Raw genomic sequence first — 10,367 nt, 5'->3', positions numbered from 1 at the left:
AGCCTCCAAGTTAATTAAGGGCAGAACCTTAATAAGGAACCTTTTTACATCTTGTTTAGCTTGAATGTGTAATAACGACTATACATAACAAAATCTGACAATTCATTTTGAGTATAATGCACAATGAAATGAACATTTTAGGAAGAGGTTAGCTTGTGATTAGTTTTTATTTAGACGCCAGCTAACAAAAAGCATAAAAGTATTGAAAGGATAATGTTTATTTATGAGTCGTGTTGTTTGCCTAAAAATCGAAGGGTATTTTAAAGATATTGATAGAAAAGCAAGGAGTAAACTTGAAAGTACAGGGAAAGGGAGACAAGAGAAGATTGGGTTGGTTGTTGTGGCTGGACTTCTCCTCTCCTCTCCTTTCATTTCTTCTCCTTCTACTGATGCTGGAGCATCTTCATTTGAGAAAGCAAGATGATTAGCAAATCAATACATTGATTAATGCATTAAGGATGTTAGTTTTGGGAGGGGGTACACAACAGCAACAGCATCATAATTATCTTAGTCCTAGTAGTAGCTGGAGCAGAGTCAAAACCTGCTACTCAATGAATGTTGTGAGCCATAGGAACAATGTGGTTGTCAGCAATAATAACATTATTCACAACAACATTTACTTTAAAAACTTGAAAAAGAAGAAGAAGAGGAAGCTGCTGCAGGTTACAGTGATGATGAAGACAGCAAAGGAAATTAAAACAATCAACAACAGCAACAAGAATTTGTGCGATTCAATTATGGCCAGGTCATGTTACCATACAGTACTAACTGGGCTTGTAGCTTCTGCAACAGTGATATTGTCTACTAGTATTATGTTCAGTGGTACTACTCATGAAGCTATTGCATCTGCTGCAACTAACACTGTAGAGGACGGTACTACTATGGAAAACATCCCACAGATGCTCTCTAGTACTGATGGTGAGGATGATAATGGCAAGAGGAAAGGTAGGATTCAGAAGCCAAAGTCTAGGAAAGCAGAATCCTGCACCAGCAAGTGCGTCACTACTTGCGTCCGAGGTGGCTATGGTGCCCCAGGGGAAGGACCTCTTAATGCTTTCAGGTTCGATTTTAATCTGTAGCAAGTGTAATGCAGCTAGTATTGTCGGTGGTATTGTCTGTTATTGATGACATCCTAAACTCAGTACTAATTTCGTGATTGTCACATTAAATCCATGATATATGCACTATTATATGCAGGCCTCTGGTGGTATTCAAGCAAGGATTTCATAGTCGTCAATACTGGTAATGACTAGTCATTTTTAATGATAATCACTTGCTAGTGTACAGTATCGCAACTTATCTAGATCTTAATTTACTGATAATTTTTTTTGTACTAGTAGTAGTTCGGAATAATTAATGGATTGGATGTGATGGTGTATATATGTAGCCTGGTGGAATGCTCTGACATATGCAACCTAATCAAGGACTAGCTAGGTCCTAGGGGGACTGAAGTTGGAATCCATAAAGCTGAATTGGCTAGGTATTCTACCAGAATTTGTTTTTGATTCTCTGTTGAATTTTGTAATCCTGTATGTATATTTTAATACCAGAGATAACAATATTCTTTGTAAAACGGTTAGTACAGAGTAATACAGAAATTTTTATATGTCCTGTGCAGACTTCACATGATGCCATTTATATTAAAGAAAAAAAAGAAGAGAAACTCATGAAAAACCTTATTATTCCATAAAATTTTTGAAATTTTATCTTTTCTCCTTTCTTGCGATATGATGAGCTACGCACAGTAAGCATTAAAAATCAGTGTTGTGTTGATTGTGATGCTGCTAGATCAGAAATGTTCAAATGCGAACAAAGATTTTCCCTGCAGAAACCTTCCACGTATTAAGCAAATTTGCTTAAACATTATCAGGAAACAAGACAGACAAGCCTTAGAGGGTATGATCTGCCGAAAGAATGAGCCAGCACGGAGGCACCAGAAGTGACACTTGTAAGAGCATCCTACTTGCTCACACATTTAAACAAATAAATGCTAACAGACACTATGTGAACTTAAAGAAAAATACTTAAACTGATCAAGGCACCACCACCCCACCCTTGCAGCTAAACCAAACTATTCATTCTTCTTCTAATCTTTCTCACCATGTCTTCTGAGAGTAATAAAAATAACAAGGATGGTGATAAACAGCCGCAGGTGGTGCAGGGGCAACTTTACTCCCCTGAATATGCAACCCTAGTAGACATGAAAGAAAAACATGATTTTTCTTCTACTTCTAACAATGTATCTTCATCAGAAAAAAAAAAAAGGCACTACTAAGCAGGAGGAGGAGGTGGGGCAAGGACAACTTTATTCTCCAGATTATGCAATTCCGCTCCCAGGAGGAGTGAGTAAAGAACAACATCTAGCATCTAAGCCGGCAGATGCCAGCACCAAAAGCAAAACCAACCAACACCCATCCTCTTCTAGGCTCTAGTCTCCTCTAGATAGCTCAATGTGGAGTAGGCAGAGTGGAAAGATTTCTTGTTTATGTTGTTCGCAATGCTTGTGAGCACAGTTAGATGCCAGAATACTATGAGTTACTTGCTACTTTCAACTGTTAGCTAGGTTCAAGTGTAATGTTGTAAGCAGCAGCACTTCTACTACTACTAATAATAATAACTAAATTTATCTATTTTCTCACTATTTTCCTTCTACAGCACCTAATCAGAATAGTTCATGAAATGCTCGACTAACTGCAAAAATAAAAGACCAGGAATTCACAAATTTCATCATGCTTGACAAAGAACGAGAATGAATTCACTGTACAATTTTTAGTCCCATTATTGTTGTTTCTGATACGAAGGCAAAACACTGATCGATTGATAACAATGAAGTGTTTGTCAAAATTGATACCATAGCCACATTCTCTTTACTGCACTCTCAATTAATATAATACAAGTGCACGCAAGCATTTCTGCTTGCAATCTAGTGCATCACCAAGCTCCAAATGTTGGAGATACAATTTACATACATGGTTTGAACTAGGAGACAATAGGCCTCCAAGTGAAGACAGACCAAAGGGAGACCAAAGTGTGATATAATACACTGCCACCTCCAAAAAACGAAACATCAGAGCTTAATTACATACCTGATGAAATGACAGAAGATTATACAAGCAACTTCAGTTTCAAGCTCTCAATATCTGTTTAAACTTCCCAGCTAGCCCCAGCGGCAGTAAAATTTACCATGGAGGAGTTGTGCAGTTCAATGCAGGCATACAACATACAGTTAAGGATGTTGCAAATTGGAGCTGTCATTATCATTGGAGTGTCGATGAACATAATTTTGAATCAGGAACCACGGGTAAGAATAAATAGCGGAATCGAGAATCGAAAGGTACAATGACAGTGCTGCTTCTTCCAAGGAAGCTCTGTTTCCTCTTTGCAATACATTGTTCCACAACCACAGCCTGGTGAGGTGGTAGGTACTGAGAGATCCAAATCCTCAAAGTCAAATCATCAACGAAATTACTAGCGAATTCATACAGCATTCTTGGCATCAGAAGCTTGCCTCTCCGGCTTACAGCTACTGATGCCCGAACGAAGTCCCGCTGTGCATGTTTAAGTTCCTCTTTTATATTCTGCACAGTATAGATCCTGACCTGCAAAGCACCGACCAAAACATCAATGCTTTTTCAGGAGGTGAACAACCAATGAAAGTGTTTTTCTGTTGCTTGTAATATATGATCGACTGAACGACATAGCTAAAGGAAAACCTCATAGCAGCTAATAACAAAATTGAGGGATTTGAGGAAAGAGATTAACTGCTGGCGATGAGTACATTCCGCAGCTCAGCGCAAAAACAACCAGAGGTTCATGTACATCGATAGAGTAATTATGTTGCTCGTCGGGTACCTTCAGTTTGTGAAGACCAAGAACTAAAGCCTGAAAATTTCGTTAAGCGTCAGAAAGTTATATAGTTCAATTAGAATGAGTCGCCACAAGCATGCTATGTACTTGTGTATGTCATTATTCTCAGAGAATGAAACGAGACGCCTTACGGTTTGTGGCCTATGGACTGGTGGTTGCATCTTCAGTATGACATATTCGATTGCAGCAGCACTGAAGGAATGACCACCAACTGTGTATTGTGCCTGAATTGGAACACATAAAACAGCACCATAAACATACAAATTTTGAAATGCATAAAACAAGCAAATATGTGCAGTTAAATAGAGAAGAAAGTACAGATACGAGATACCATTATCAACCTATGTTGTAAAAGGCGCCCTAGGCGCCTAGACAATTAAGCGCCCAAGGCGCCAAAAGCTGACCAAATTTCGTCTCGCCTCGCCTAGCGCCTAATACAACATAGTTATCAACACAACAAAATGAAAAGCAAACGCAAATCATTTCCTTGTTCTCGGTTAAATGCTAAATCTGCATGTGTTATGATCTGGACAGCATTAATCCAAGTCAAGCAAAAACTAACTTCCTCAGTAAAGGTAAGGGCTCAATTAACTTTCAACAACTCCAACTGGTGTCACTAGATCATGGAAATTCTAAGCATTATCTGAAAAATCCTTTTGACATGTATCTGGTTTTTATTCTGCACAATTTGGACTTGCAGATGTTCTCGAAGAAATGAAAGATCTATATCTTTATCAAACCAATAGTCCTTGGTATCGTAACACTTATGAAACACATGATTGCTAAACATGACCATAATTGCTTAACATGAACATCTCAGCTACTCACCTTCTGCATCAGTGAGAAAAGTTTCAAATCGGTTTTGGGAACTCCATATGCCAAGTAGGCCTGTCAAGAATACAGATACTAGAGATTTTTGTTCAGTGAGCATAATTTATAATTCGGTTGAAGATACTTATATATGTTGAATCAGTAGAACAGCTTACGTGCATGATCAGCGCATTATATATGTTGATCCAGAAAGCCAACTTCTCATTGTCAGCCAAGTTGATAGGATCCACCTCAGCAAGTTGCTCAACGAGCAATCTGTTTGCGAATAAAATTGCAGATTATAAGTTAAGATGCTTTCCAGCCACAAAGGTAAAGATGGTTGTTAGATTCAAGTATTCACATTTTTTTGTCGTAATATTTGGTAAACAGGGTCAATATCAAGTTATCAACGTCAATGAACACATGACCCTTACTGAAATCAACTCGAAGCATAAGCAGATACTCCAATTATCTGCTATTTGGAACAGATCGAAAACAAAAGTAACAGAGAAATGATGGAGATCATGTACCTAAATCTCCGTAGTGCCCCAGCAGCATACTCTAACTGTTTCTTCCCAACAGACATCCAAGAAACCTCAATTGCTGATCCGTAAATTCCAATATCTGCCCAGCTTAACTTTCCACGAACTTTATATGGATCGAATGCATTCTTTGAAGCAAACAACTCAGTGACATTCTCTGTATCAACATGTGGGTTCTGTGCGCATGTTAAGTTTGTGGAGCACTCAGATTGTGGAGAGAATGACGGGCAGTTCATTTTCAGTGCTCGTAATTTGGCTGACAAAGTGGAAGAATCTGCCAAGGAGATAAAAATATTCTTCATGCACCTTACCATCTCCTCGGAAAGCTTATTAGGCTGATCCGAAAGGCCGGCAACCCGCATCCCCTCTTTAGAACTTACATGTTGAGGATTTTTCGCAAATACACTTTCATCTCTGACGGATGGCCCAGATTCATCTATAGACAGATTCATTGAATTAACAAATGATGTCGTGCAGATATCTTCCGATGGGTCATCCATTCGCTTTTGGCGTGACAATGTTCTAGAGTTATAAGACAACGCAACGGAGGGCTCTAAGCACCTTGAACTTGGACTATAGGAATGCTGGGAAAGTATGAGTAGAACACATGTAAGCAATCATGTATATATTAATAAGTAGCAAAGGAGAATTTCAAAACCCTACCAAAGGAAAGGATAAAACATAACAGAATAGTCTTACACCATCCAAAAGTCTACTAGTAATTAGGCAAACCATAAAAGAAATACGGACTACTGTGTTCGTTGTGTTTTCCATTTCGGTTTACTTTGTACTTTTATTAGACATTATAATAAGTAAATATATAGCACAACTATGGACCCAGCAAAGTATATGAAGATGAGCACGCCAGGAGGGATAAACCTATTTTCTGCGGATATCTTAAACAGGAGATGTAAACTTACCAGTCTTCTTATATTTTCAGGGGACTGAAGAAATGGTGACTGTGAAGTTGAACGTTTCTGATGGTACTCCTCGAGTTTTCGCTCGTTTCTTTCTTGACTTAGCTGACACTGCAAAGATATCATCTCTTCCTCGAGATCTGAAACTGTGATCTCCAGTAGAGCAATACTAGATAAGAGTTCCTTGGCCTACATGGTACAGAACACACCACTTACGAAGGTAAATAAATCGTTGGAAGAAACAATGGTTCATGTGAAAGCTGAAGAAAAATTCGTAATATTTGATGGATGATACCCAGATCTTGTAGAAAAATTCATGTGAAAGTGTCACTCTTGTGTATAGAAAGAACAGAAAAGGTGAAAGGTGGAATTTAATAATAAAGCTTGCTAAGTTTGGGTACATTGCTCCTAAACCAATCACGGTTATATCGATCGATTTTAGTTGTCCATTCTTACTAAATCAAGGTCGCCAATTAAACATTTATTCCGATCCATATTTGTAATTGTAGATATTGTTGTTTGAATGCTATGCATTACGTTACTGGCAACTAAATCATCTAATTTCAATTCTCTAACAGGAGCGTAAATTTCAAAGATCAATTGCAAGTGTAAATGAAGAGAAGCATACATGTTCTGGGATGCATGTTAAATTAGATGATGTTAAATCGCTTAGCTCAACTGCATTTTCTAAGACACTGCGCAGTTCCATCTCTTCCTCTAGCTCTTGCTGCATTTTCTCAACCTACAACAAAATCGTTTCTATCAGTAGATGTAACAACTTCAAGACAAAACTTTTTGGTTAAGAAGATAAACAATAAGATTTTGAAACCCCTCGAAATGAACTACGCAATAATGCCTTATACTGTTTCTTGTAAACTCTCGGGATGGTAAAAAGAATCATGTTCGTTGAAAATCACTGTTCTAATGATAAGGTGTTTAAACTGAATGAACCAAAACCTTGTATGAAGAAGAACAGGTCTTTAGCAATATAAGCAAGTAAAACTTACCTCCCGCTGAAGCTGCATTCTGTGAGGATTGACTTTGTCCATCTTAAGAAAAGCTCCAAGACTTTTAACCTCTCCATCGGAGGTGCTCGCCTGATCATTCATGAGATGAAATGAGGAATAACTCAACAGATACGAAATTTTATACTATACAACTAGTGAATTGGCAGGTGTGCAACAGGATAGAAACTCTTGATTCCAACGGATTCACACTACTACTGACCTCTAACACAGAGTCATTATCATCGGTCAGAGATTCATGAGAATAATCCAACCGACTTCCAGAATTGCATTGTCTTCCACTAGTCTTTGAACGCTCATCACTTCTGTTAGGAAATAAAAAGAAGTAAAGTACAACATCAATAGGATACACAAATCTACTTATACACGCATGGTTCACATGACAAACAATGATTAGATTTCGAAATGAAATTCCACTTACAAGTTCAAATCAAAATGAGTGACCGGTGAGTTGTACATCTTGTATTTTTCAAGCGGAGGAGGAGGAGGAGGAGGAGTTACGTTTACACCCAGCATCGATGTACTTGCTTGAAGTTACCAACCTTTTTAATCTGTTGTTGTTGTAGTTCAAGGAAGCAGTTAGTTCAAAATTGATGATGAACTAGCAATGGAACATTGTAGTATCTTCAAATTGAATGTAAAAAGAAAAAGGAAAAGATTTTAAAAAAAATTACACTATGAAACCTGTGAGCTTCTAAAGAAGACAAAACTCACATAATGCACAGTTAATGGTCCTTTTCAAGTCCCACATAAACAAACACACAGCCAAAGGATCAAATTCAAATTAATTGAATACTACCTGACAAAGTAGCTAGAAAGTAAAATGTTTGTGAATTGTCATCAGTCATCAATCCCAACCCGTGGAACAAAAATTTAAAGCAATGAATTGGTGATTGAATATGATGAATGAAGAGAAGGGGTTCTCTTTTTCGCCTTTGGCCCGGAGATATCATATTTTACGATTCTAAGAAACATCTATAATGAATGAGCGAAAAGGAAGACAATCTAGGGGATGAAAGTAAAAAAGAACATTTCATAGATTCATTGAAAATTGAATTGGATTCAATTGACATTATTGACTTATGGTAAAAAGAAAGAAACTTTAGCACCCACACAGAAAGGAAGAAAAAGAAAAGAGAAAAAAGGGTTAAAGGGAAAGTAAGTAAGAAGTAAGAGTAATCTAATAAGAAACACCCAGATAGAGACATTGAGTCTTGATTTTTACTTAACACAGTACACTACAAAATAGTCATAAAGGTATGATTTTGATTATGTGACCTAGAAAAGAAATTCTGGGTATATGATGAAGTAATAATCATAACAAGAAAAGGTGAGATTTTATTTGATTGTTACAGTACCTACTACCCCTTTTCTTTTCTTCTTCCTTGTCAAAAAAAGGGTCTGAATATTTAAGCAGCTTTAAGAAGCAGCAATCAAGCGAAGATGCAAGAAATCAAGCAGCTTTCAGAAGCAACCAAGTACAGATGCAAGAAATTAAGCAGCTTTAAGCTACCCCTCAGCTCAACTCAACTATTCCTAAGTTTTTTTTGTTTTTTTTTGCCAAAAGTAGAAACTAAAGATAGAGGAAGGAGGAGGAAGAAAGAACTCAACTCACATGAAAAGAGTAGGCAGTGAGAGGCATAATCATCTCAACATCTTCTAAAAATCTCCCTCCTAAAATTCAAAAATTGAAAAAATAACAAACAAACAAAGAAACAAACAGAGCTTCTTCTTCTTTTCTTCCTGTTTGTTGTAAGACTGATAGAGAAAGAAGAGGAATCAAACGAAACAGATAAACAAACAAAGACAACCAGACAAAAAACAAGAAAACCTCTGACTGCACTTACTCCAAAACCCCAAAATCAATTGGAAATTTATGTTATGGGGTGTCTCTTTTAGTCTTTTGGTGCCAAAAGAAGCAAGAAGAAGAGGATGAGATGATTAATGTTGGTAAACTAATTAATGAATGGAAATGGAATGTGATATAAAAACAGCAAAGAATTTAAAAACATATTCTAGCAATAAAGTCTATGTCTCTCTCTGTTTATATTTAATTCATCTTCTGTAGCAATATCAAGAAGGTAGTGGACCTGAAACTGACCTGACTTACCCACACGTATATCCGTTTTTAAATTGTTAATCTTTGTATGAAATTTTTAGAACCCCTAATTCTAAGTGGGATTCACATATGTTGCAGCGTTAGATTTGATTTGGTGGTGATGGAATACCATCATTTTATTTTATTTTTATCTTCAAGAGTCAAACATCACAATGGATATTAGCCATGTCCGTTTTTCTGTTTCCTAGTAAGAATTTCATCAAGTGCTACATGGTTTCCAGTACGATGCAACATTTTGGTGACCTAGCAAGCATCATAATGATGACATAATCTAGTATTTATAAGGTACATTTCAAATCTAACTAATAGAAAGAAGGTTATTATTGGGTGTCACATTCCATTAGAAGGACGTCACCTAATAGGACAAAAACGGATCATCCATAAGTAATATCAAAAACCCCTTATCTCAAATAATTTTGTAATGACTAAACAACCCTTATTTAGTTAATTTTAATTTAATTTAATTAGATAAAAACTAAATTAATGAATTTTGTTGTATACTTGGTGAATTTTGGGACAAAGTTTTTGTGGGAAGAAAAACTAGCCGTAATATAAACTTCTACGGTTGGAAATAATCCAAATCTAGACGTAAAATCACTTCTACGGTTGGAAATATTCCAAACCTGGACGTAAAATCACTTCTACGGTTGGAATTAAAAGAAAACTGGACATAAAATCAGATTCTACGGTTGGAATTAAAAAGAACCTGGACGTAAAATGAGCTTCTACAGTTGGAAGTAATTCAAACCTGGATGTAAAACTACATGCAAATAAAATTCTACGGTTGGAATTAATCCAAACCTGGACGTAAAATCACTTCTACGGTTGGAATTAAAAGAAAACTGGACGTAAAATCGGATTCTACGGTTGGAATTAAAAGAAACCTGGACGTAAAATGAGCTTCTACGATTGGAACTAATCCAAACCTGGACGTAAAATTACATGCAAATAAAATTTTAAGGTTGGAATTGATCCAAACCTGGACGTAAAATCACTTCTACTTAAAGGGTAATCTAGACATTTTGTATATGTGTTAGGATAGCCCATAACCATTTTCTTGGACATTAAGAATCCAAGTGAAGCCCCT

At 36.8% G+C, this 10,367-nt stretch overlaps 2 protein-coding genes across 7 annotated transcripts; one reads left to right on the top strand and one right to left on the bottom strand.

Annotated features, from left to right (window-relative positions):
• Positions 1 to 298: 298 nt before the first annotated feature.
• Positions 299 to 1,611, top strand: LOC113299137. Of its 2 annotated transcripts, none has more exons than XM_026548098.1 (3): positions 299 to 1,060; positions 1,198 to 1,242; positions 1,388 to 1,611. In XM_026548098.1, the coding sequence occupies exons 1-3, from the start codon at positions 459 to 461 to the stop codon at positions 1,428 to 1,430; spliced, it is 690 nt and encodes a 229-aa protein (XP_026403883.1). In that variant the 5' UTR covers positions 299 to 458; the 3' UTR covers positions 1,431 to 1,611. The 2 variants fall into 2 exon arrangements, with proteins under 2 accessions (XP_026403883.1, XP_026403884.1); XM_026548099.1 differs by having other exon boundaries at positions 1,341 to 1,417.
• A 1,134-nt stretch (positions 1,612 to 2,745) lies between these two features.
• Positions 2,746 to 9,170, bottom strand: LOC113299136. Of its 5 annotated transcripts, none has more exons than XM_026548091.1 (12): positions 8,777 to 9,170; positions 7,583 to 7,712; positions 7,364 to 7,466; positions 7,144 to 7,233; positions 6,765 to 6,878; positions 6,140 to 6,325; positions 5,208 to 5,803; positions 4,854 to 4,953; positions 4,696 to 4,755; positions 3,999 to 4,091; positions 3,763 to 3,882; positions 2,746 to 3,599 (listed from the first exon to the last, which is right to left on the bottom strand). In XM_026548091.1, the coding sequence occupies exons 2-12, from the start codon at positions 7,675 to 7,677 to the stop codon at positions 3,258 to 3,260; spliced, it is 1,899 nt and encodes a 632-aa protein (XP_026403876.1). In that variant the 5' UTR covers positions 7,678 to 7,712; positions 8,777 to 9,170; the 3' UTR covers positions 2,746 to 3,257. The 5 variants fall into 5 exon arrangements, with proteins under 5 accessions (XP_026403876.1, XP_026403880.1, XP_026403878.1 ...); XM_026548095.1 differs by having other exon boundaries at positions 9,009 to 9,167; XM_026548093.1 differs by lacking the exon at positions 8,777 to 9,170 and adding an exon at positions 8,520 to 8,750.
• Between the last annotated feature and the right edge of the window lie 1,197 nt (positions 9,171 to 10,367).

This window comes from Papaver somniferum, chromosome 7 (assembly GCF_003573695.1).
Source record: "Papaver somniferum cultivar HN1 chromosome 7, ASM357369v1, whole genome shotgun sequence".
NCBI lineage: Eukaryota > Viridiplantae > Streptophyta > Magnoliopsida > Ranunculales > Papaveraceae > Papaver > Papaver somniferum.
This window is presented reverse-complemented; position numbering and strand designations above follow the sequence as displayed.